Here is a 24,621-nt window from a genome sequence, read left to right as displayed (position 1 = left end):
GGGTGTCGTACGACCGGGGTGCGGGTAAAGGCTGAGACGGTCTCACGCGGCGGGTGGGCTAAGAACTTATTTAAACTACCATAATAAGCACGTTCTCACGTGGTTTGTGAACCTTTAGCTGAAATCTCAAGTAAAAAAATAACAACGCTTATGCTGTCCCCCCTCCACTTCATGGCGCCCAGCTAGCCCGCAAGATAAGTGCCACACGCTACGTGACACCCGTGCCGTCCGGCGTTATTTTAGCCCGCCACCAGCCCCGCGCATTGCGCGCACGAGATAAGGCCAACGTGGTCGAAGGGAAAAGGTGTGAAAATGCCAAAGCCAAGCGAAACGAAAGATAATACAAGGCTGAAATGGCATTGCCGTACATGGTCGATACACCATTTGAACGGTCCCGTGTCGTCGGTATTGGGTCATAGTTTTTAGCACATAGCAGTTTTGCTTCCCACAATACCCAGAAACGCGAAATAGTCAAGGTGATTCAAACTTGAGTAAACCGTGTGACGGCGAAAATTACGACGCGGCTTTGCTACAGTTATTTGCTGCGGTGGCCAGCGAGTGAACCTCAATGGCGGGGCCAACGGGTACGTGTCTACACCGTTGCGACTGACGCGCGTAAATTGAGGAACTGTAGCAAAGAAAAAAGTGGATTGACAACGCGGGTTTCAAACACTCTGATAAGCGGCGAGCAGAGATATAGTGAGAAAGACCATCGTGAAAGGAAGAAACTTGGATCGAGTGGGCGGAGAAGGCGGCTGTTCGGTCATCGCTGTGAGGTTGCGTCGTATGTGTTTTCCCGTTCGTCGGTGGCTCGACGGGAGCTTCAAAGACACCGTCCGCCAGCCACCTGAACTTCGACTTCTCGCGGTTGGCGCGTTGGCGCACTGCTGCCGCGTGGGGCCGTTGCAAGTTCACTGCCGCTCACGACTACCCGCCTGCTTGCTTGCGTATGTTCAGTAAGTGGTCTGGCCCGCCTGCGGAACTTTGCACATAGAGCAGCGTCAAATGGCGGATACAGAAGGTCGGTACGAGGCGGCGAAGTGGTGTAAATTACGGGAAAAGCTCCGGTTTGCCCGCGGGAGGGTCCGTCGTACGAAGCAGACCGCGTGCAGCCGAGCGTCATATCATCGGGGTTTTTCATGCATTCTTTCTATGATGAGTTGGCCGGGACTGCGGTGAATCGTCATAAAAGGCGGGTCGTCGTAAGTCCATGCGTAGTATCACCAGGGTTCCACTGTATATTGTGCGCGAGCTCGGAACTCCGAGTCTTCTGCAATTCGCGCACGTTTGGCCGCTGCTTCGCCGGCGCGATATTCGGGATTGAACCCAAGTCGACACATCCATTCTCTGATTCGTTGATTGATTCATTGATTGGGGGGTTTAACGCGCAGACGCTACACAGGCGAAGAGGCGCGCCGTAGTGCAGGGCTTCGGTTTAATTTTGACCGCCTGGGGATTTTTAATGTGCCTTGTAATCTCGAACACACGGGCGTTTTTGCTTTTCGCCTCCATTAGAAGAGCGGCCGCTGAGGCCGGACGCACCCATGCTGAAGTAGCGGCGTGGAGTTCTGGATGCGACGCTGAGAGCATCTCTTGTCGGCGGCCCTGTCCTTCCTGCGTGCGTCCGTCGTTGTTGTTGTCCGCACCGCTGCGCCCCTCCTCCTCTCGCCGTGATAGGGCGCCCTCTCCCCCAACATCTGTGGCGCGCGCAGTGCGCCGCGCGCTCTCACTCCGCCGGTGGGCGGCACTGTGCGCATGTGCAGCGCCCTCTCTCTCCGCGGTCTCCTCTTCTTCCGGCGCGCAGCGCATGGTCTCTCAGTCGACGGTCGTCCGCGCTAAGCGTGCTCTCTCTCTCTCTCTCTCTCTCTCTCTCTCTCTCTCTCTCTCTCTCTCTCTCTCTCTCTCTCTCTCTCTCTCTCTCGCATTACCCGACGATTGCTCACGCAATTCGAGTAATCGACCCAGCGGAAACGCACAATGGAACCCCCTTCAGCGTCGCATCACACCAGGGTTCCCGCGAGGGGAGGTGGGCGTAATTTTAAATGCAGAGCATTTTAGTAACTCACAATGTCACCCGCGTTGGCGTCCGTGGTCCGCGTCCGCATCGCTCCCCCTGCACTATATAAACACTTGCCGGCGCCAGGTTTCGATCCTACGACTCCGCGGGCGGAACGCAAGGTGCACGGTACTCTACCAACTGAGCCACAAAGCCGACACAGAACGGAAGGTTACGAACGTGCCTTATATCCTTGACTCATTCAACCGTCGGCCAGAGGTGCGCCCTCTCCCCCGCGTCCTCCTCGCCTTCTCTCCGCTCGCAACGCCCTCTCTCGCCGCGTTCGGTTCGGGTGCACAACAGGTGGGGACGTGCGCAACACCCTCTCTCGCCGCGTTAGGTTCGCGCGCAAGAACAGGTGGGGCGCTCGCATCGCGCTCTCTCGCCGCGGTCGGTTCGCGCTTAAACCACATATGTCGTTCGCGCGCGCTGCGGTCGCTAACATCTGTGGCGTGATCGTGACGTCAGCATCACGCGTTCGCGTGGTGGCAATTTCGGCGCTATAACACTCTCTCGCGAGGGGCATTGGATTGGATTCGATTGGATTGGCTTGGATTTGGATTGGATTAAAGTGGATTGTGTTGCGTCATAGCCGCGCCGCGTTGCGTCATAGCCGCTCCACGTTGCGTCATAGCCGCGGCAGGGGGTTCACGGCACGTTTCACCATCGACTTCATCGACAATGTCTACGCTGGAAGACAACAATTACAACAACAACAACAACCAATACGTAATCCATACGACTTGCAGGCGTGCCCCCCCGCAGAAATGCTCTGCATTTGATCGTGCCCCTCGCGAGGGGGATGTTTCTTTTTCTGTGTTATAGTGATACTTCTTGTTTTGGTTGCGTTAATCTGCATCCCCCATTTGGCGCACCAGGCAGAAATGTTAGCTAGGGAAGTGTTTAGTTTCATTTAATCATCAATGGTCCGCACAGCCGCGTATATTATGCAGTCGTCTGCGAATAACCTCAGTGTTACGCCCGATTCAATGCAGGTATGTATATCATTCACGTAGACCAGGAAAAGAATGGGGCCTAATTTTTGTTCTTCTCTTTCTTGTACTTTTTTCGGGCCGCGCTTCCTCTCATAGGCGTCAACTACGGGGGGGTAGCGGGGCGCGTGCCCCCCACTGAACATTTTCGGAAGGGGCGACGCCCCGCTTGAGACGTTCGTGAGCACCACTGGCACAGCCGTGGTGGGGGGTGAACGGGATTAGCACCCCCACCTTCCCATCCTGATTTTTTTATGCCAGCGCCGTGCTCCGTGTACGTTGCGGATAAACAAAGGCGCACATCCTTCGAACGTATCGCTATTAGAAAACATTCACGCCTCAATGCCTGACCAACTCCCGGACGCTTACACAGTCGGGATTCCTGCAGAGGAGTGCGGCGCCAAAGCTATGGCCCCCCTCGGTAACCTAAGCACGGAATGCCAAAAGCGTGTGTGACCCTTCTGTGTGGTTCCTTATCCTCCAAAATACCATGCCTTAACCGGGACGCCAAACGCCAGAGTTGTCCTTTTGTATGGTTCCATATTATGCTGCCACATACCATGTCTCGCCCGACACTGAAATGCGTGGTGCCATGTTCCCGATTTCGTCACGGGGAGAATACATTGCCGGCTGTGTCGTTATTCGCATAAAAAATATTTTTTCCCGACACCGAATCCCTTCAACTCTCCCGAGCTCCGGAGGCGCGCCCTGACCCGCTCATGACTGTGCGACAAGCTTCGGCTGGTGGAGCGGGCTGCTGCGGCTGGCAAGGCAATGGGGTCCTGTACTGAGGACTTCCCCTCCTGAAGCCTCCATTGAAATTTTTCCAACAATCAAGATGTTTATGCCCCTTCTTCGAAGAGGAAAACCGCATGCGACTTCAACGCAGCAAAGATGATTAACTCGTCAAGGTGTCGCAAGGAAAGGAAGGAGTGGTCTGCAATAATTGGCGGCAGAAAAAATCTTTGGCCATCTACAGTAACGTGAAACCTGGGGAGGGGTCAAACTAATTCGCACCGTAAAGAGAAACTCCAGATAGCAAAGTAGGGCGGAAACAAACGGCAGGTACATAAACACAAAAATACGCAAACGTGTTAGGTATTTTCCAGGATGTTCGAAAACGAGCAGGTTAATAAACGGAAATGAAGTTGTGTGAGTAAATGCTGGTAAAATTCAAAATGAAACAACAAGACAGCAATGAAAGCTGAAAACGCCCTTTGAGTACAAAAAGCGTGGGTGAACTGATAAATTGCCGTTAAAATAACTGGTTTTAGATTAAAGCGGCATCCCTTCGATGAAACGGCGCTCAATAAACAGTTTGAGAAGCGTTACAAGTTTCATTTCGCATAATAGCCACTTGCATGAGAAAAGAGAGATCATTCGGAGTCTTAATGTGCAGAAGATCGAATCCCAAAATGGTGCACGCACGGTAGTTGAAGCATTTCAGAGGAATCATGAATGCAACATTTGTTCTGAAATCAAACGTCCGGTAACATGGGCAGCCGAAAAGTAATATTTGCCATAAAGCAATCGCCGTTAACTTTAACAAAACCACGTGAATGGTTAATGCACAGTCACTGCTACCACTATCAGGAGAAGTTGTACAAGCCACAATTACCTTGGGTTTGGTACCGCGGAGGGCGCTGCTCCCGAAGTCAGCCAGCTTGCACTCTCCGCCGTTGACCAGCACGTTGCTCGGCTTCACGTCCAAGTGCAGCACGTTGCTTCGGTGGCAGTAGTGGAGCGCCGAGGCCAGCTGCCGACCGAAGCTGGGACGGACATACGCCGAAAAGCGAAAAGCCCGTCATTTGGGGGTGTGTCCGGCAGGCTACGGACAGCCAACAAAGGGTCTGTTTTATGGAATGCTGCTTTATCGAACCCTGTTGTACAGAAACATTGTTTATCAAATACCTTTTTATCCGACACCGTTTCATGAAACCACGCTTCATCCTACGACGCTTTATCGAACGATTTTTGAGGAAACCATTTCGTATAAAACAATTTTGTACGGAACTTTTTTAGATGCGAACGCATCTCATTCACTCGCCTTGTCCCTGCATCTATCCGGCGTTGTCGGCGTCCACCCCTCCCCCATTCTCCTCGCCGCGCCAGCTGCGCTCTCCGCCGCTTACCCCCTCTCCTCTCCGATAGCCAACACTCTCTCGCTAGAGTGTACTAGAAGTTTTAGAGTGGCCCGACCGGCCGCCCGGAGAGGTGCTCGTTTCGCGCAGAAAATAGCGGCGGCGCTGTAGTCAACAACAACTGAAAGCGGCGGCTGGCGGCGCGTACGGCCGCGCGCCCAGTCGGGCCAGGAAACGCTGCTTCTTTACGCGCGGAGCGCTCGAAATTTGTTCTGCGGGACATCCAATTGCTTCAATATACTGTAGGTATAGTGGACTGTGGGTAACGAAAGGAATATTAAACGCTGCAGCTCATTTTGCGTTAGTTTTGCCTTTCCCGCTCGACAACAACGAAAAAATTACGGATTTTTCTTAATTGAGCGCAACATTCTTAGCGGATTGTAAATAAAGTATTTGCATCGACATTTTGGCTATTCCAATTTCCCATCAAAATTTATTTTGCGCGAAATTGCCTGATATGAACCAGTTCATGATTGCTTGATGAGTGTGTCCTTATTGTGCTGCTTGATGGACATAATTGGTCGACACAAATGACATGAAAAAATATGAGGAGTGGGATGATGGCTTTTCAGAAGAAGTTCTTATTTATTGTCACGCACTTTACGCTCCGTCTGCAGTTATGTGGGTTAATATCATAGGTTGTGTTTTTTTTTATTGCGTGAGTTGTTATTTAAGCAGTGGCCCGCTTGTGATAATTAGGGGTCACCGTGGTGTTAATGCCGTCGCCTGTCCGAACAGAAAATTACACGCGCAAGGGAGATGTCTTTTTAAATAAAAAAGGGAAAGCCCAGCGGTTATCTCAGTTGTTCCAATCACCGTCTTTCACAGAACTATGTCACATTCTATTAATCGCACCACCTTTCACCTGATTCGGTCAAGAAAGGATTTCAATCAAATTCACAAATATTTAATTCACAAGTATGCTGAGAGTATAATTAGACGCACATAAAACCAAAGCAAAGCATAGATAAGAAAATATATTGACCGCGACAAAAATGAAATATAACACGGGAAATCATACAAAAAGTCAAGAAAGCTAACATAGTGGTTCAAATAAACGTAACTTGAACAAAATACACATTGTGTTTTCATTTTCAATAGCCCAGCATATAAAATGTTACGCGGGAAATCATGCACAAAGTCTACACAGGTAACGGTTTGGGAATGACGCTAACAGGGAGATTTAAATTGACATTTTTGGCCAACGCATTTTCATAACTCGCCTGCAATCATTAGCGACGGCTAAGTTTAAGGTGTTGCTCCCGCCTTCGCATGTAATCACGAAACTTGTTTAAACCTTTTATATAGAAATGAATCCGTGTCACAATGTATACAAAACCAACCAAATTTGCTGTCAAGTTCTCGCTGTGCTGGTCGCAACCAACGCCGTTAAGGTGTTTATTGTGAATAAGGGCTGCAGCACATCCATAACGCTGTCATGGTGGAGCTCCTTGTCGCTGAAGCAACCGGTAAAAACGTCCTAGAGGTCGCTAATAAACTTAAAAAATGCACGGAAGGATTCAGAAGTCCCCCAAAATTACAAGAGGTAGTAAACACAGCGGCATCGATTTTCCCCTGGCATGCAGGAAGCAGTAGTTGGTCCTGCAGACTTGGCACTTCGTTTTCAGTACACACTTACTGACCAAGTGCCTGCGACATAGTACGTTAATAAAATAAGAAAGCCCACTAATGACAGTACAAGCACCAACGTTAGGGGTATCTCATAAGAAGGCTCTTAATATTTTCGTTCCAAATAGGAACGTACAAAAACAGCAAACTTTTTTCAGCCTATAGAATGTGCGCCCCGCCGCTTTTGCTTCACGCGCAGAGTCAAGAAGGGCAAGGGAAAACATTCCTGGTGCCTGTCCGTCAAATTAATCCCTCGTTAACTCGATCTCATGCTATCTCAGAATATATTCTCGAAACTTTTTCTTACCGTGTGTTTACCTCCCATAGGCCATACGCATTTGCCCGCTTTATCTCGAAACGTTTTTTTTTTTTTTCGGAGAACCACGGATATATTGAAATACTGGCAGAGAGGACACAAGGCAAAGTCCGCTACAGGCAGCTGATAAGGCCCCCGTTCGAATGCTTGCTCCCACTACGCACCGAACGCGGCCGTGAAATGCAAGTTTAATTACGCGGACTACGCGTCCCCGTTACCGGAATGCTGTCTGGCGCGTACATCATTGAGAAAGCTGTGGACGACGCAGCTGATCATGCGGAGAAGGAGGAGCCCCCAGAAGTGACTACAACGGCAGATACAACATACAACAACGGCCGATACAACATAGATGCTGCGTCTGCTTCGTAGCAAGGTAGAATGTAGCGGTGGCGACCACCAATTCATACGATGCATTGAGAAGCTCGAGTAGGCTTTTCTGGTATGCAGATGCGAACGCGACACAGCCGAGCACAAAACAGTTCTTTCTTCTGCAATAATAAAAGTTTCTTTTTCCTACGAATTATTTTGCCTTTATAACGAAATCTCCCCTGTGCAATAGCGCTTTTGTTAGAAGCGCTAGCTGCTTTTCAGGGACCTAGCCACAAATTTCCTGCATTTGACTTAACTCGAAACTCCGCGTTTATCTCGAAATTTTCAGCTAATTTTACGACTTTGAGTTAACGAGAGATTACTGTAGATCAACAACGTTCTCAGAATACGCATCAAAACATGAGAAAGTATTTGGGGGGGGGGCGGGGGGAGGAGGGGGTTAGATAAATGTTGGGTCGTACTAGTTTAAAGTTTGATCAAGCGGAGTCATAACGGTCTGCGTCTACTTTCTAAATCACCAAAGTAGATTTAGCTGACCAAAGGTGCGGGTTTGATTCCCGGCCGCGGCAGCCGCTCTTGCGATGGAGGATAAAAGCGAAAAGCACTCGTGTCTTCGAGATTTCGGCGCATGCTAAAGATCTCCAAATGGTCAAAATTAATCCGGAGCCCTCCACTACCGCTTGCCTCATCGCCTGTGTAGCACGGGCGCGTTAAACCTCATAATTCAAACTAAATCAGCAGAGCAAGCGCAAAACACCGCAGCGAGCAAAGCAAATCTTGCAAGCGGTGTGAAGGAGTTCTGCACCGACTGCGCCTGAATGTGGCGTTTACTCGGAGTTTTAAGTTTAAGATTGGCTGGGAAGATTCCCCCCTGTGCCGGACTTGCGGTGTGCGCGAGACTGTAAATCACTTGCTCTGCGTCTGCCCTCGATACGCTGCTGCGCGAAAAACTGCAGCGAGCTCCCTCTCTCGTGTACGTCATGGAGGCAGCCTCGAACTTTTTCATTTTCTTGGGCCTTGGGCCAATAGTGCTGACAGTACCTTAGGTACAAAAGTACTGCTCCAGTTCCTACGAGAGACTGAACTGGACAAATCTCTCTAGATCAGAGACAGAGCAAGTGTGTCACGAAATCTTCTCTTTCGCACTGTGGCGTTCGTCTATTTATTTTTCTTGGGTTGGTGTTGTTACTTTTTTTCCCGTCGTTTACTTTTCATTTTGTTTGAGCGTTTCCATGAACGATTTTCTTTTCAATTGTATTTTTTTTGTCCGGACTCTGTTAGCAGCAATCTCTTGTTTTTCTTGTCCTTTTTTTTCATTTTTTTAACGCTTCATGTTTGTCTTCTTCCTACTGTAAACCTGATGTCTGATATGCACCACTCATCAACGTATAGTCACCCCCCATCTGGTGTAGCAAGCCTTGTCCCTAGCAGGGCTGACCTCACCAGTTCCCATTAAAGAGCATTCTCTCTCTCTCTCTCTTGCCGCGCGCAGGTGCCGGGGAGCGTCGGCTGTTCAGTTGTCGGCGACAGCAGCGCCGCCGCTATACCGGTTTTATTTTCTGCGCGAAAGTCGACCCGGCGGAGCAATGGGAGAGGCCGCCGCTCGGGCCACTCTAAAACTTCTATACTCGGTTACAACTCAAGAACGGCACCACCTCATGTCGTGTATCACTCCGCCAAAGCGCCGGACCCGTGACGTCAGTGCGCGCGCGTTTTGAAAGGGGTTTGCTATGAATGCGTGATATCGTCTGCCTTGTCTCACGCAGTTTGTTTGTCGTCACTGGAGTCGTTTATAAGCATATTAAGTCCAAAAAATCACGGGAACGGCTCACGCCATGTTCAAAATATTCCCAGTAACGCCCTAGTTGCGCCGCGCGGAGAAACATCCGGCTACGGTGATAAGGCACAGCGGCAACTTCCGGTGCCGTTCTTAAGTTGTCACCGAGTATAGTACACTCTACTCTCGCGAGGGGCATTGGATTGGATTCGATTGGATTGGCTTGGCTTGGCTTGGCTTGGCTTGGCTTGGCTTGGCTTGGCTTGGATTGGATTGGATTGGATTGGATTGGATTGAATTTGGATTGGATTGGATTTAAATAAAGTGGATTGTGTTGGATTGTGTTGCGTCATAGCCGCGGCAGACGCACTGGCGCCGGCGCGTCCCCTCACCGTTATGCGCCCTATAAAACGCGGTGCCAGCGCCGCTCCGCTCCATCGTTCCAGCGCCGTTCCTCCGCTGTCCAACGCTGCAACGTGAACACCCTATGCGTCGGATCTACACGGGTTCCCGCGTGGGGAGGTGGGAGTTTTTTATCAAGCCCTGCTTTATTGAACGATGTTGCCCCGTGTCATTGAAATTTCTATTTATTTATATAGTTCAGTTATATATACGCATACGCATTCATAGCCGCTCTTGGCATGCCCGAAAGTATAACTTTTATTCTTACTCGAAACAAACCAGCAGTCTGCCAAAGTTAATTATTAAGCGCACATGTGAAGAGAATAATGTGTAATGAAGAGTCACCTCACAAACCATTCTATTTATCTCCGCGCTTTTTTAATCACGGGATTCCATAAAAGTGGCTTTAATTCGTGACCACATACCAGCTTATTTTTGTGTCCGAAGAAGCAAAAAATATTTAACATTTTAGCATCACTTTTTCCGACGTTTGGAAACGTGGAACATATTCTACTTTAAATAAATCTTGTGAATTCTTGCGGCAGGGGTTGGTGCTATGGAACACAGTGAATAGCGATGAAATCTTACTTGCCTTGAAATACTTAGAAGCGAACCTAGCGTTTTCCGTACATTCTTTTTTATGTATATTTTTGAAGAGACATTTAAGACTGTCCTTAGACCGAAAATTATTGACCTCTGTGCTGCAACATCGTATTTGCGTCTCGTTCTTCACTTGCGTTTGTCTTTGGGCACGAATACCTTCTACCCGCCGCGGTGGCCCAGTGGCTAAGGAGTTGCGCTGCTGAGTACGAGGACGCGGGTTGCATTCCCGGCCGCGGCGGCCGCTTTTCTGATGGAAGCGAGAAGCAAAAACGCCCACGTATACGAGATTTTTGCGCACGTTAAAGATCCCCAGGTGGTCAAACTTAATCCGGAGCCCTACACTATGCCGCGCCTCATCGCCTGCGTTGCGTCGGCGTGTTAAGCCCTACAATCAATCAATTAGCGAATACCTTCGACCGGCTTCTTTTCTGCTAAAACTGCGTAAGCGTAGCTTTCTGAACTTTGGTATCTTCGTCATATGGGGCTAATAACGTCAGTCTGCAGACTGGCTGGCCTTGCCTAGAATCAGAATTCCACAAGGTGGGTGCGCACCAGTTCTACTCACGTGCCATCAGGCCCAGGTGTCACGCAGTACGCACTTATCGACAAGGCCATCATTCGGTGCATCTCAATCTTAGTCATAGCGTTCGGCGAAGCACTGCAAGCGCGGGCTTTCAGGGATTTTGCAACCTAAACTATGGCACAGGCGGCGCCTGAAGTGAAGCTGGAAGGTCGCTTTTGATGAACGCGGTGGCCACGCAGACGATCCCAATGATGGAGTTTTTTACGCGATAGCGTGATTTTGCTCATTTTTCGATTTTCCCGTAGAACACAGACGGAAACCGCACAGGAAGTGGCTATTGCCCTAGCCGCCACGACTACACTCTAATCCTGGTAACCCATAATGTAACTTCTAAACGGAAATAACCTATAAAATAAAGGTTACAACGGATCAATTTTAATGTTTTGTTTATCCCAGTCCATTCTAAGGGTTACAAGCGTGAAGTAAAAAGCGGTTTATAGGTTACATTAATGATTTATAGGTTACATCAACAAAATCTGACATGTAACCTTTACGTTGTAACCTATAAACCGCCCTGTAACCTATAAGAGATGCTCGTCGCGCCTTCTCTCCAGACGGCCGTTGATTTCTCTGTTGCATGACGGGATATAGAGAAATGGCGGCGCCCGCAGGCCCGATGGCCGCGTTTTCGCGCCACTCGAGCCTTTTTACCGCTGTGATACCACTACGATGAAGCGAGGATTGCTGTTACAAGACTTATTTGTCGGCGTGAGTCGTGGAGGCTGCGGCGAGCCCATTTGTGACTGGCAGCGCTACACGGCCCGTTCTTCTACGACCAGTATCAAGTTCGCAATACAAGACTTATTTGCCGGCGTGAGTCGGGGAGCCTGCGGCGAGCCCATTTGTGACTGGCAGCGCTACACCGCCCGTTCTTCTACGACCAGTATCAAGTTCGCATGTTGGACCAATGCCCCGGCGCCAGTGAAAGCGAACTCGGTGAGTATATTCCCGTAAGGGTTTCCGTGTTTTCATTTTATGCATCTTTTCGCTCGGGGCTTTTCAATTTGAAATTGCAGCATTCCAGAGGGATTTTCGTTACCTGACTGGTTGCTTAGCTGGACGTTTTCTGTTGTCCTCGACGGCAACTGAATGCAATCACGGGCTTGCGTTCGTTGCGTCAGACTAGAGCGGACGATCGGGAAAGCCCGTACATTATAACAGGTAACGGCGCTCGTGAGCTGCTTTCTGCTCTGTTTGCGCGCCTTCGTCATGTGTTGAGCGTTTTATTTACGCTGTTGGCTGCATCGGGCGCACTTGACGAGTTATTGGTCCATGTAACTGTCAGGTAGCTCTGTTTGAATAATTGAATTTTTTCCCATTAAAGTCTTATATTATCGCGATATTCTCTAGGTATTACCATTTTGTTTCAGCCGTCGGGAAATGTTCATTTTTCTCGCTGCATATGTTCGGAATGGTGTCGAGTTTATTGGTCTTGTAGTAATATATCCGGATAAATACAAGTTGTGTGCTGCGGAAACGTAGTCCACTAAATGCTGCCCGAAATTTCTAAACTCCCTTTTGTCCAGCACAAGCCTCTTTTTGTGAAAGTTTGTCCTACCGCACAATAAAAAGTTTTCATATGTACAACACTCTTCATTTTTGTAATTCTTTTCCTTGAGTGGGTAAATTTAGTGTTTGTCATTTTGAGACAGCGGGCCATTTTCACCATGTTAAGTGGGTTTATTATTCTCATTCGCACAAACCAGTCGTTTATTTATTCGCGTGGTATTGCAGGGCAAATGGTTGTTTCGCGTGATCCTAGGGTAGTGCAGTAAAGCGACTTTACAGAATGGTGGTATGTATGAGCCAGCATGCAGGCTGCTTGATTGTTGTTGTTTTTTTGATGATACAGAAATTGTGGCGAATTACACAGAGACAGGTGCAGGTGTAAAAATGGGTGCTGCACCCTCATCGGTTCCTGGCTGTTCGAAAAGTGTGGTTGCATATGGCTAACTATGCTATGACTTATCAACACTACTGTTTTTCTTGCAGGCAGTGTTCCTTGAGCTGACAACCAGGACTCCCCTGCGTATGAGACAAGTTGAAACGCAGACTGATTTCAGTGGAAACAACGGTATGAAAATGCAATAACTAAAACACATTCATTCAAATATTCTTTATAAAGATGGCACCCAGGCCTGCACAGACAAAAGTATGATTCACTTGTAAAAATTCGAGGCTTTTATTCAAGGGTTATGATGTTATATTTCGTACCTTATTTTGCCTCATGTTTAGTGACTCTTTCTATAAGTTCGTTACTACATGAACTTTATGAATTCACATAATGATTTCCTCCGCATGGAGTTTTGTAGTTTTTCAGCAACTCTAGCTATTCTATAAGATCTGAGCGGTTTTGCAGAGCCAACAAAAAGAGCTCTTTTCGAAAACAGCTCTTTAAGTAAGCTCCAGTTGTTAGTGGGTGCTTGTACTGTGTTCGTTTCTTCGTCTGGTCAAATTTGAGGTGTTCTTTCATTATGAATGTATACCAACTGCCCAGCTGTAAAGCCTATTACATTTTAACTCAAAGAACCCTTCCAGTCATTACAGGCACAAACCTCCTGGGAATGCCACTTGAAGATCGGTGCAAGTTCTAGATGTACCCTCTCCCACAACACATCTGGACGAAGAAAAAATGTGAGTTGGCGATTCCTTTTTACTGATAGCCGATGAAGAAACCACCGATAACAACACTTTACTGAAATGAAAAACGTTTCGGCTTCCACGTGGGATCCTTGTTCAAAATGAAACTGCCAGTACAAGGGGAGGGGGGGGGGAAGGTAAGGGAGATGTATAAGTACAGCCAAAAATGTGAAGCAGATGGCGTCAGCATCGTGAAAGCACGTTTCGTTTCATTTCATTTCATTTATTGTACCTTCAAGGCCCGAAGGCCTGAGTTTAGTGCGACGTTTAGTGCGTTTCCTGAGTTTAGTGCGACGTTTGCTCTGTTGCGTGCACTAGTGATTCTACATGAAGGCGCGGAAATGTTTTTGTTTTCTCTTTTGCAAATGTATGTGAGTTTATCTCGTAGCCCAAAGTAGAAACATTTCTTGAGATAAACTGGAACACGGCACGATTAAAATTCGGGAAGGTTCGCCGGTATAACTATAGGGGCTTCGCGTTGTCCTGAACAATGCGGCCAAATTACTCTCTGTAACGATTACTGAAATGATGTGAAATTATTCGAAAGGCCGTAAATCACTCCTTCTCTGGTGTGGCTTTTCATTTCATTATCTGGTCTCCGTGCAATATATTTTTCGTACTTCACATGCCTGCAGTTTGATGTGAGGGGCTTATGGTTGCACTGGATTTTGTTCTTTTTCTGAAATTTTCTGTAGATGGCTCTTCAAGGTGGGGAAATCCAAGTGACGGCCCCTCACATATATACCTCCATCTGCGGCAGCAGTGAACAAGTTATTCAGATGACTTCGGGAAATCTTCAGCGTGCCCTGGTTTTGTACCTGCTTCTGTACCAAGGAAATTGCGGAGCTTATCTCTGAATTTTTCCAAGCGCCTTTTTTCATGCAGGAAATTATAGATCCCATTTAAAGTTTGTCCAAAATCGGCCTAGAAACTTGTTCGTGCTGCATAAAAAACGGTAACTTAGCGAGGGAATCACAACTCAGGTGGAACTGTAAAGAGGAACCCAAGAGGGAAGTGTAAAGATGGATTCGTAAAGACGAGTGAATTCCAAGTGTAATATTAGACTATGAGTCAAACGGAGAATGTAGGGAACATAGCCATAAACACTGCTTTGTATGAAACAGTGAATTTGTAATAAATGTTGTTTCTACTTTCCGACATTCTGCGTTTTTTTCTGTGGGGAACCATGACAATAACGCTGTACTGGGAAAGTGCACCTCTGAGAACCATCTTATAAATGTAGCTCCAACTCGAATTCGTCTGAAATTGTTCAATGGCAGTATCCAAACAATTCGAAATACTTTGCGTACATCCGTGCAATTATTGAGGTGAAGAATCTGTATACTTGGCCATGTTTGTGAAGCTGTTCACGCAACATTTATTAAATAGGTTTAATAAGGATATATGATTAAACCGAATTTTACCTGGAAGTCTAAAGCATTATAGGAAACACCAATTCGCCCAGGAATCCGCACTCGTCTAATACTCATAAGGAACGATAATAACATTGGGGTGATTCGCAGCTTCGCTTTTTTAATAAATAGCCCACAGGTGTTTCATAATAATAAATGTGAATGTTCAAAATTACTGATGCCAAACTTCTGGAAATGTGCTCCTGTTAAATGCGCGAACATGTGTGCATGTACTGCAGTTCTCTTTTGATAATCATGGCCCAAGTTGTCAGACAAGAATTCTTGGCTTAAAGCTATGTTATCACAACTTTGGCGTCCTTTTGAAGTATGCTATCAAGTGCATGTTTCCACTAAAGCTTGCTTTCACTAAAACCTAATGTTTAACTAAAGCTCAAATTCATACCCGCAATTTTCTAAAAGACCTATCATGCATGTTTGATACTGGTTTCTTAAACGGCACAAAGCTGATACAAATATCAAATTTAGTTAGGCCTGTTTATAAGACTTAAGCGTTGCCAATGCTCACTAAGATTTCTGGGTGACAACCTGGGTAACGATTATCGAACAGGTAATGCAATGCATATATATTAAGAGAACATTTTCAAGCTTTCTGGTGCCGCAATTTTAGGAATTATAAAAGTATAAAAGTTTATTCAAGGAACGACAAAAAGACACCCGACGCAAAATTTTAGACGACGCAATGGACAGCATGGTCGCACATATCGTCTTCCACTAACGCGATGTTTGTTTACCACGCGGGAAAGGCGCCTTCGCGGTGCCGCCACAGCGGCGCCGGCGAAAGCGCGCTGGGCGCGCAACATGACAGCTTCCAGGTGTGTGGCCTTGGACGGCGGTACATGTAACTTATATAAAGGTATACATGCTGAAAGCTGCAAAGTAACCCATAACTGAGTAACCCTTACGTGTATACGTATATAAAGGTTACGAAGATATAGGTTACATTTGAACCTTATAAATTATAGGTTACAAAAATTCGAAAATGTATACCTCTATTAAGGGTTACCCAGCTTAGAGTGTAGTGAGGACGCCGTCAGAGTGCTTACGGATTGCAAGCAGCGTGCCGCAGTTATCTACGGGGACTAACCTCCAACACAGCCCTCCGCATTGAAAACAAGGGTCAGGTACCCGAGATAGAAATCGTATGGGTACCCGGACACACATTTCTCGCCGGTAATAAGGCGGCCAATGCCATCTGCCCGCGCGCATGTGCACTGGCCCTTTATGCACGAGGGACAAACATCGCCTGCTGCTCCCAAAACAGAACCTCTCGTAAAATATGGAGATATTCTGGCCCACTATCGCCAAAGCAGAAGAATATTTCCGTCTCCACATCCCGAGTTATCGAGACAAGAAACCAGCAGCCTCCCAAGAATAGAAACAAATTCCCATCCTCATCGCGCCCTTTTCCACGCCATCTACCCTACCATATACCCGGACACCTGTAATTTTTGTCCTTTACCCCATACCGTATACTATCAAGTATGGGAGTACAGACAAACCCCAGGCCTAACCCCCCCAACCCCTACTCCTCTTACGAACAGTGGGTGGCCTGCTTAACAAGTGCGAGCCTGGGAACTAGCGCCTACTGGTGAAGAGGGCCCGGACTGCCAGCCAAGGTCAGTGCATCCTGGACTAGGGACGCCCCCCAGCGGGCGGGTGCCCTGACAGCAGCACCAGCGCTCAAAAAATAAACATTTATTCCTCCTCCTCTCGATCTGATCTGATTGTAGGGTTTTACGCACCGACGCAACGCAGGCGATGAGGCGCGCCGTAGTGGAGAACTCCGGATTAATTTAGACCACCTGGGGATCTTTAACGTGCGCCGAAATCTCGTACACACGGGCGTTTTTGCTTTTCGCCTCCATCAGAAAAGCGGCCGCCGCGGCCGTCCTCCTCCTCCCACTCCGTGGCTCTCAGATGACCGCTATAAGCCGTGCTCATCAAGTGCCCGCGAAAATACGTTATGTTGCTGTCCGGAAGTTACGACTGAGACAGGCAGCCGCGAAAGCTCGCCTGAATCTGGCTCGCGCGCAGCACCAGTTGAAATGTGCCGAGGCACAAGGAAACGTACTCGAATTCATCTGGCGCCGCGCGTGCGCAGTGAAGTTAATTCTACGCTCGGTCGGTGGTAGAACGCTCGGGAGACCGTAGCGAGCCGAGCCCATCACAGCAAAGCGGCTCTCCCATAGTAACTAATGCCGGAACCAACATTGTATCACATAACAAAAACAAGGGCAGTAGATTATCGCGGTTTCTGATTTATTGATTGTGGGGTTTAACGCCCCAACGCTACGCTCCGGATTAATTTTGACCACCTGGGAATCTTTAACGAGCGCCGAAATCTCGTCCACACCAGTGTTTCTGCTTTTCGTCTCCATTCGAAAAGCGGCAGCCGCGGCCGTATCGCAGTCTTTCAAAACCAAGAAAGGTCTAGATTATTAGCAGAAACGAAATAGAATGTCTCGTAGTAAGAAATAAAACCCAGTGAATAGCGCCTAATTGCACCAATTTTAATTTACTTTTGAAATTTTCCGCCGTTGTACCACCGCTGCAAGGTGTTGGGGCAAAGGATGATGGCACCACGCGCGAAGATAAAAAAAAAACACTTCAGCATATTTAAGAATGTCTTCTCGGAAACCACAAAAGCAAGAATCCACGGCATGGCTTTCTGTGAAGCGTCAGAGCCGGTCTCACATCGCCAAAATACAAAAAAACTTTAATGAATTAGGCGACATTGTAAGACGCATCAGCAAGAGTGAAAGAGGAAACGGTAACACTCGTGCAGCACTGATTCCGAGCTGGATATCGTACATCCTGCCGTTCCAAAAACTTACCCTCACCAGAGAAAACCAAATAAACGCCTTCATTAGGACAACATATACGGCAGCCCTTAACATCCCAATTTTCACCATCGCCTAAAGAATCCTTAAATCGGGTCTTCATAACACCTTTATGCACATTAGGAAGCAAAGCTCCTAATGCAGAGGAAGCGGCTGTGAAAAAAAAAAGTCTAGACGGGCTGTCGAATGCAATACATCCCTTTCACACCCACACCCCTTGACGCCATGATGGACATGTCAGCGATCAAACGAGTCTTCATAAATCTTCCCAACCGAAATCATTGTATCCAAACCTAAGCAAGGACAGGTGAGAACCTAGGATCAAATTCCGTCTGTTAACGTCCCAAAACTGCAAATACAGCATACGCCGACCTTGATCGTACTAAAGTACTCTGGAAACAATCCTCGAAGTGGACTACCTTGGCAATCTTTGTGACTGCACGACCCTCCCCCACATACAGGAACGGAAGAAGCGGAGATTGGATCCATCCTCTTTACAATACAACAAGCGTTATAATGAAATAGGTGCACAAAATCATTCAAGGCTGTCATTACAGCATTTAAACGTCATTAGACAGATTACCTAAAGAGAGATAGAGAGAGAAACGTTTATTTGAGCTACCTAAACGTGCCCGAAAGATGCCGCACTATATGCGCGAAATCCCCCCCCCCCCCCCCCCCGTGTTCTTGCGAGCTTTGGGATAAAGCTCGGACCAGCTCCGACTTCTGTTATCAGCGCCTGCTGGTGTTGGCGGCTGTTGAGGCTGGGAAAGCCCAAGGGGTCTTGGACTGAGGACTCCTCCCCATCGCTTTTCGCAATAAACACGTTTACTCTCTCTCCCTCTCTTTCTGTCTCTCTCCCATATCAAATGAACGATGTTCAAATTACATGGACACCTGGACGCGAGCGTCTTGAAGGGAACGAGGCTGTTGACCAAGGAGCACGCGAACTCATACCCCACGCTCCTAGCGGCCACGCCTGCCACATTCCCCTTCCCGAAAATTCAGCTCCAAGGCTGAAGAATCGCAAACTCTGCGCTGGATACAAACCAATCCAGATATTCAGAAACCCATTTGGGTGAAGATGCTTCGTAGAAAACATCCGACGGGGAATAAAAACTTCAAAATGCGGTAAACAGGCACCACGTTCCACGCAACCCAGTCATTCCCAAGGACATGTTCAGGGGAGAACAACTCAGACGTGGCACATTCCATTGCTGTGGAGGAATGGGAGGCAGCCAGGACCAGCTCGTCACCTCAACATGAGCCTGAGGGTGGAGTGAGAAAGGTTCCGCATCCGGGCCTCTCGATTTCGGGTCCCCCTCTGCACAGACGCCCACTATTATTACTGGACAAAAGTATTCTTTGAATAACCCTCTAAGGAAAATCCAGAATTTTCACATCGGCCACGAAATGGAGGAACAAGCTCTTTGAGCACTGACAGTGTCGCCTTTTTGATGAAATTTACCACCACCAAACAGCCGGAAGTTTTCCCGCCCACATCTTAAGCCACACAAGCGTAGGTAGCGTCTGTCTGTCGCGTTCCACGACGATTTAAAACCGTTGAGGCTTTGATTGATTGCGGGGGTTTAACGCGGCGACGCAACGCAGGCTATGAGGCGCGCCGTAGTGGAAGGCTCTGGATTGATTTTGACCGCCTGTGGATATTTAACGTGCGCCGAAATCTCATACACACGGGCGTTTTTGCTTTTCGCCTCCGTCAGACATCTAAACGTAGATGTCACTACAACTTTTTTTTCCTTCGGCAATGTCGTGAATGCGGCCAGTTGGTACTGACTGATTTGTTTGACTGCGCTGAGTGCTTACAACAGACGAGCACGAACGACGGGGAACGTGCACAAGACGAGCGCGAACTATCAATTGCTTTATTCACAAAATACACATTGGTGGGGTGAAAATAAAACAAAATATGTAATTTCATTCACGTGTGTTATTTTTTATGTCAAGACGTTTTCAATACGTCTAATCTCTCGCTGTTTGTGATGAAAGCTGTTGATGGTTCGCGCTTGTCTTGTGTGCGTTTCCCCGCGTTCGTCGTCGTTTCTTGTAAACCCTCAGCGCAGTCGAACATAAATGAGTTTTCTTCCTTTGGTGAGGAAGTTTGTTCAATGGAACGTCAATGCAATACGAAGACATTTCTTCGTGTGTTCTCATCCGGCAGGATCTTTGTTCATCGCTAGCTGGGATTGATATTTAAACCAACTGGTGCGTATCCGCCCAAGTCTAATCTGTATTTTCTTCTCTTGACGAACCGCACGTGGTTCCTCAAATTGTGCTGTTACGATCAACGAGATGGTAATTGAAAGCACAAGCGACGCATCGAGGGATTTCATACCGTTAGCACAAAGTTTCCTTCAAAGATCGCATTATTGGTTATATGGCAAGGCCATTGTGCGCGCTTAACGATGAATTAATACATATTCCTTGCTCCGGCATTCAACCCCGTCGTCATCTTTTCTTTACAGCAGGGTTTATCGCCTCGCACGCGTCGAAAGATGGTCTAATGTGAGGATGTTAAGCCGGTGTTTTGGGCCCTTACATCCGTGCACCACAGACTCTTTCAGACGCAAAAAAAAAACATTCTTGGCATTGTGACTTGGCCCATATCCACACACCACCATCTTGAAGGGCGCAACTTAGTTCCGCAGTGCCCAAGAAGCACAAAAGCATGTGCTGAAATGGAGCACCAACTAGCTCGAACCCTCACGTTGTTAAAAAATGAAGGGGCCAGCGAAAACGACTGTTTGTTCGAGATTTCGATGCACGTTAAAGATCCGGAGGTGGTAAAAATTAATCCGGAGCCCTCCACTACGGCGCGCCTCATCACCTGCGTTGTGTCGGCGCGTTATACCCCACAATCAATCAATCAATCAATCAATCAATCAATCAATCAATCAATCAATCAATCAATCAATCAATCAACCAATCAAAATGAAGGAGCCCACCTCTTCATAGCGAAAGCGGCCCGACGGCATTTCAAGGCTATGCGTTGATACCAGTTTCGTTCAGGAGCACGGTATCTGGAGTGTTACTATGGGAGAAAATTAATCGTTTGTCGCGATTTTTGTCAGGGTAATATCGATCTTACGTAGATGTGTGTCAGTGACAACTATATACGTACCAAATGTGTTCGCTTTACACGTTCCTTTCCAGATTGCGAAACTCGTATTTGTTACATTAATTATGTAAATGCGCACGCGGGCAGGGCATGATCTGCTGTCGGCATGCTGGAGCTGAATAGTTACCAAATCGTCAGCCTTCTTGAGCGACTTTCGTAATTGCATTCGATTCTGAATGCCAAAGGTTTCTTACTGCCGAAGATAACATAAATCGAGTACGGGAAACGTTTAGCAACGGCAGCAAACACGTTCGTTGTGGGAATGATCCGCTTGGCAACGGTAAACGGGAGTCCTGCGGATGAGCAGAAGATTTAGACCCAAAGTACGCCGGGCTCACCGGCAGACGTCCGGCGTGCTCAGCCTTCCCCTGTCGTCAAGCAGGTGCTGCAGGGTGCGCGGGCCTCCATACTCCATCACCACGAGGAACCGGCGGGGCTCTAGCGGCGCCACGCACAGCGTGCGCACCACGTGGCGGTGCACCAGCTGCGAGGCGTTCTGCTCGCTGGGGGTGTCCACGTGGCGAACGTCCTTCACGGCCACCAGACGACCTGCATGCGTGCGATGGACCAAGCAACAGGTCGGCTGGGCTGACCGGTACAGCAGACTAGTCACTACGCACCCAATCAATCAATCAATCAATCAATCAATCAATCAATCAATCAATCAATCAATCAATCAATCAATCAATCAATCAATCAATCAATCAATCAATCAATCAATCATCAATCAATCAATCAATCAATCAATCAATCAATCAACCCTTCTCCAAGATAAAGGCACGGACATCTCAGTGGTCCGCATAAGTATGTCGACCTTTTCCTAATACTATAACTGACATGTACCATTTGTGTCATCATAGTTTGGGATTATGCTTGGGTAAGAGTAATAATTACGGTTCAGGGATAACGACTGAAGGGAAGATGCTTCGTTTTCAAAAGTTACAGATTGGCACAGTTAACGGTTTTAATTGTGAGCTGCGTGATCCTTCAATCGAGTGGAATGACTGAAAGATGGTTGTTGCATGAAAACACATATAACGTGACACAGTGCTAAACTCTGCCGCCTTTTGTTTGATGCAGTTGGAAATACCTCACAATGTGAGTACAGCGCTTGCTGTAAGGATACTGACTATGAAATTGCAGAATACGTTTTTCTTAGTTCTTAGTTTTCCGTTATCTGAACTTGATAGCCCCATTATAAACAGAAGTAAAGCAAAAAATTTTGCCTTATTTTTAAAATTTCACGTACATCGGAGGGTATGACCTACATTCTTAATTGTACCTTGCAAACCATCTCAGGACTCGTCGGGCAACGACCCAATATCTTTTTAAATACAAAATGATCACAGTTTCGCATGCCTTCACCAGGTGTGTGTGTGTAGCGAAGACCAGCTATCAGCACGAGCAGAAAAACAACACCGATATGTTGTGAGCCGTCCGTGCTCGGCCTAAAGCAAATTATTATGCATTAAAAAAGGATTTTTCTTTAAACGAACTGATTTGTGTGGAATCGGCCCCTTTAAACTTTGCTTCTGTACTGTTGGCTTGACACCATTTCTAACATATCAACTATCCCCCCCCCCCTTCCCCGAAAAGAAAAGACCCAGGTGAAGCGTGGATGATAATCGAGAGCAACTAAATTGAAACTTTGAAGCCACCTTGTGGAAAAGTAGTGGAAAATATGGAGGGAAGCGAATAGGCGGCGCATTCCATACTTTGAGATAAACTGATAATTAGGCTACCTTTCAGGCTTTCGAATTGCGAGATAGCCCGCCCTTTGCAATGTTTTACGGTATACAGATTTAGCTCAGAATTAACAAAATAGCTTAGTGATAAAATGTAGTGCCAAAGAAAAATGTACTCCTCATCAAATATTTATACCGGTATGATGGAAGTCAGTGGCATGCAGAGGAGTTCCCCACACATACCCTACCTTTGATCTGCACACCAAACACCCTGCCGAATGCCCCTCTTCCCAGGCGCTGTAGAGGAAGCCGCTCACTCGAAATTCCGGACGCGTTTCCGGGATTCTGGGCGCGCTTTCGGGCTACCTGCGACAACTGTGGGCCACGGCAGTCTTCAAGGCGTGACCCGCAGATAAGATGTCGGTCCTCCTCGTTAACCGCGTCTACGGCTTCGAGGAACAGTCGCTCAAGAGCCATAATAGAGCTGCCGCTCTTGCTTATGCGAAACGAAGACTTGAGCAGGTCACACTCCCCGGATGATCCTGAAGAGATGAGAGCTGCACGCAGCTGTTCAATTTCTGGGGACCACTCGGCCGAAGCCTTTCCCGAAGAAGAGCCCGTTGCGCCGGGGCTGGTCTCAGCATTTCGGCTTCCTGACCGCCCAAACAGAAATCGAAGCACGGAAACTCCTGTGGTCCCGGCTGGTTTCGACGATGACGACGACGACGACGAGGAAGGCGATCGCTTGTTCTTTTGTTTGGCTACATTTTCCTCGATGATGTCAAGCTTTGTAAGCGCCGTAAACGATGACGTCAGGTACACGGATTTTGAAGAGGACCGGCCAGCGCTGCTTGATGGGACCGGGGTTGCCTGGCGCGAGTCCGAAACTGTGCTGCTCCTTGACAGGTCTGTACCAGATTGCAAAGCAGACGAGTTGTTCTTTTCGTCAGCCTGAAATCCGTCATGAAGTACTGCTGCGAGTGGTGCTATCGCATGTTTTCGGCATGGGGACGGCAGTTCGGTAGAAGTGTTCATGCCATTTGTCGACAGCACCGGATTGACGTTCGGAAGGATGGGCTCATCGCCTTTCCAGAGGGGGTACTCTCCATCAGGTCCGTCGGGGCGGTTGAGCTCCTCTATATGCTCGTCGTCGTCGCCAACCTGTCGAAGTTTTTCGACGTAAGAAGGCCATTCTTCGGATTCCAAAATGCTTTTGGCTAGGGCGTCCGAAAGCGCGTGTGACTCGACGGCGGCGTCACTACCAGCGTAAAGATCGTCGTCATCGTTGGCGCCCAGATCGCTAACTTCATAGCTTTCAGAAAATGAATCTTCGTCCATAGCTGTTCCTGGCCCGTTCTTTTGTTAAGCGGTGCAACTAAATCTTCGAGAAGGAACAAGGAACGAACCTACTTGATATTTGATGGGGCGAAGAAATATTCATCAGGATGGGCCCTTCGTGGAACACATTCGCTCGTGGAGGCGACGAACTACCTTGTTCGTTCCTGACCACGCCCCCGGCATGTGAAGTGTCGTGTATTTCCAAAGCGTTGAGGAACCGAAACAGTTTCGCTGCCACCTGATAGTTCAGTGTAGCGGCCCAAACAATTCTAAACTGACCGTGTACTGTGACTCGGCTAGCACACAGAAATAGTATCGCGGCTGCGCAACAGAAATACACTATTTAGCCGAGCTCTCTTCCCTTTTACTCACGATACCCGAATACAAAACACAATGCGCATGCAGCTGCATGCTATCACCAATGTGAGCGCGCGCTGCTTCACCTTTATCGAGGACAGATGTATACGCAGAAGTATCAAATTTGCGTCTTGCTTGCACTCCCGGTTCTTTCCTTATCTGGTCCCTTGTCACGTGCGATGTTTTTGAAGTGTTCGTGTATATGACAGTTAGATTAGATTGATTATCACGTTCAACGCGCCGACGCAACATAGGCGATGAGGCGCGCCTAAGTAGAGGGCTCCGGATTTTTTTGTACACGTATATGCGAGACATATGTTGCCGGTACACCCATAAACCAACAAGCGGACTCTGCTTCCG

The 24,621-nt window shown here is 47.8% G+C and overlaps 1 protein-coding gene across 1 annotated transcript in view; it reads right to left on the bottom strand.

The window, feature by feature from the left end:
* The window catches only part of LOC144178315 (uncharacterized), a 34,615-nt gene extending 10,295 nt beyond the window's left edge, over window positions 1-24,320 (bottom strand). Inside the window, exons 1-3 of the mRNA XM_077706071.1 lie at window positions 22,815-24,320; window positions 21,220-21,430; window positions 4,667-4,817 (exon numbers count right to left, since the gene is read on the bottom strand). Of these exons, the coding sequence (XP_077562197.1) occupies window positions 4,667-4,817; window positions 21,220-21,430; window positions 22,815-23,904 (1,452 nt within the window). The 5' untranslated portion in view covers window positions 23,905-24,320. The remainder of the gene's footprint in view (window positions 1-4,666; window positions 4,818-21,219; window positions 21,431-22,814) is intronic.
* Between the last annotated feature and the right edge of the window lie 301 nt (window positions 24,321-24,621).

Source organism: Haemaphysalis longicornis, unplaced genomic scaffold, assembly GCF_048455015.1.
Source record: "Haemaphysalis longicornis isolate Haplotype H1 unplaced genomic scaffold, Haemaphysalis longicornis Haplotype H1 scaffold_1, whole genome shotgun sequence".
Taxonomy (NCBI): Eukaryota; Metazoa; Arthropoda; class Arachnida; order Ixodida; family Ixodidae; genus Haemaphysalis; species Haemaphysalis longicornis.
Note: the sequence above shows the minus strand (reverse complement) of the source record. Positions and strands in the feature narration are given on the sequence as shown.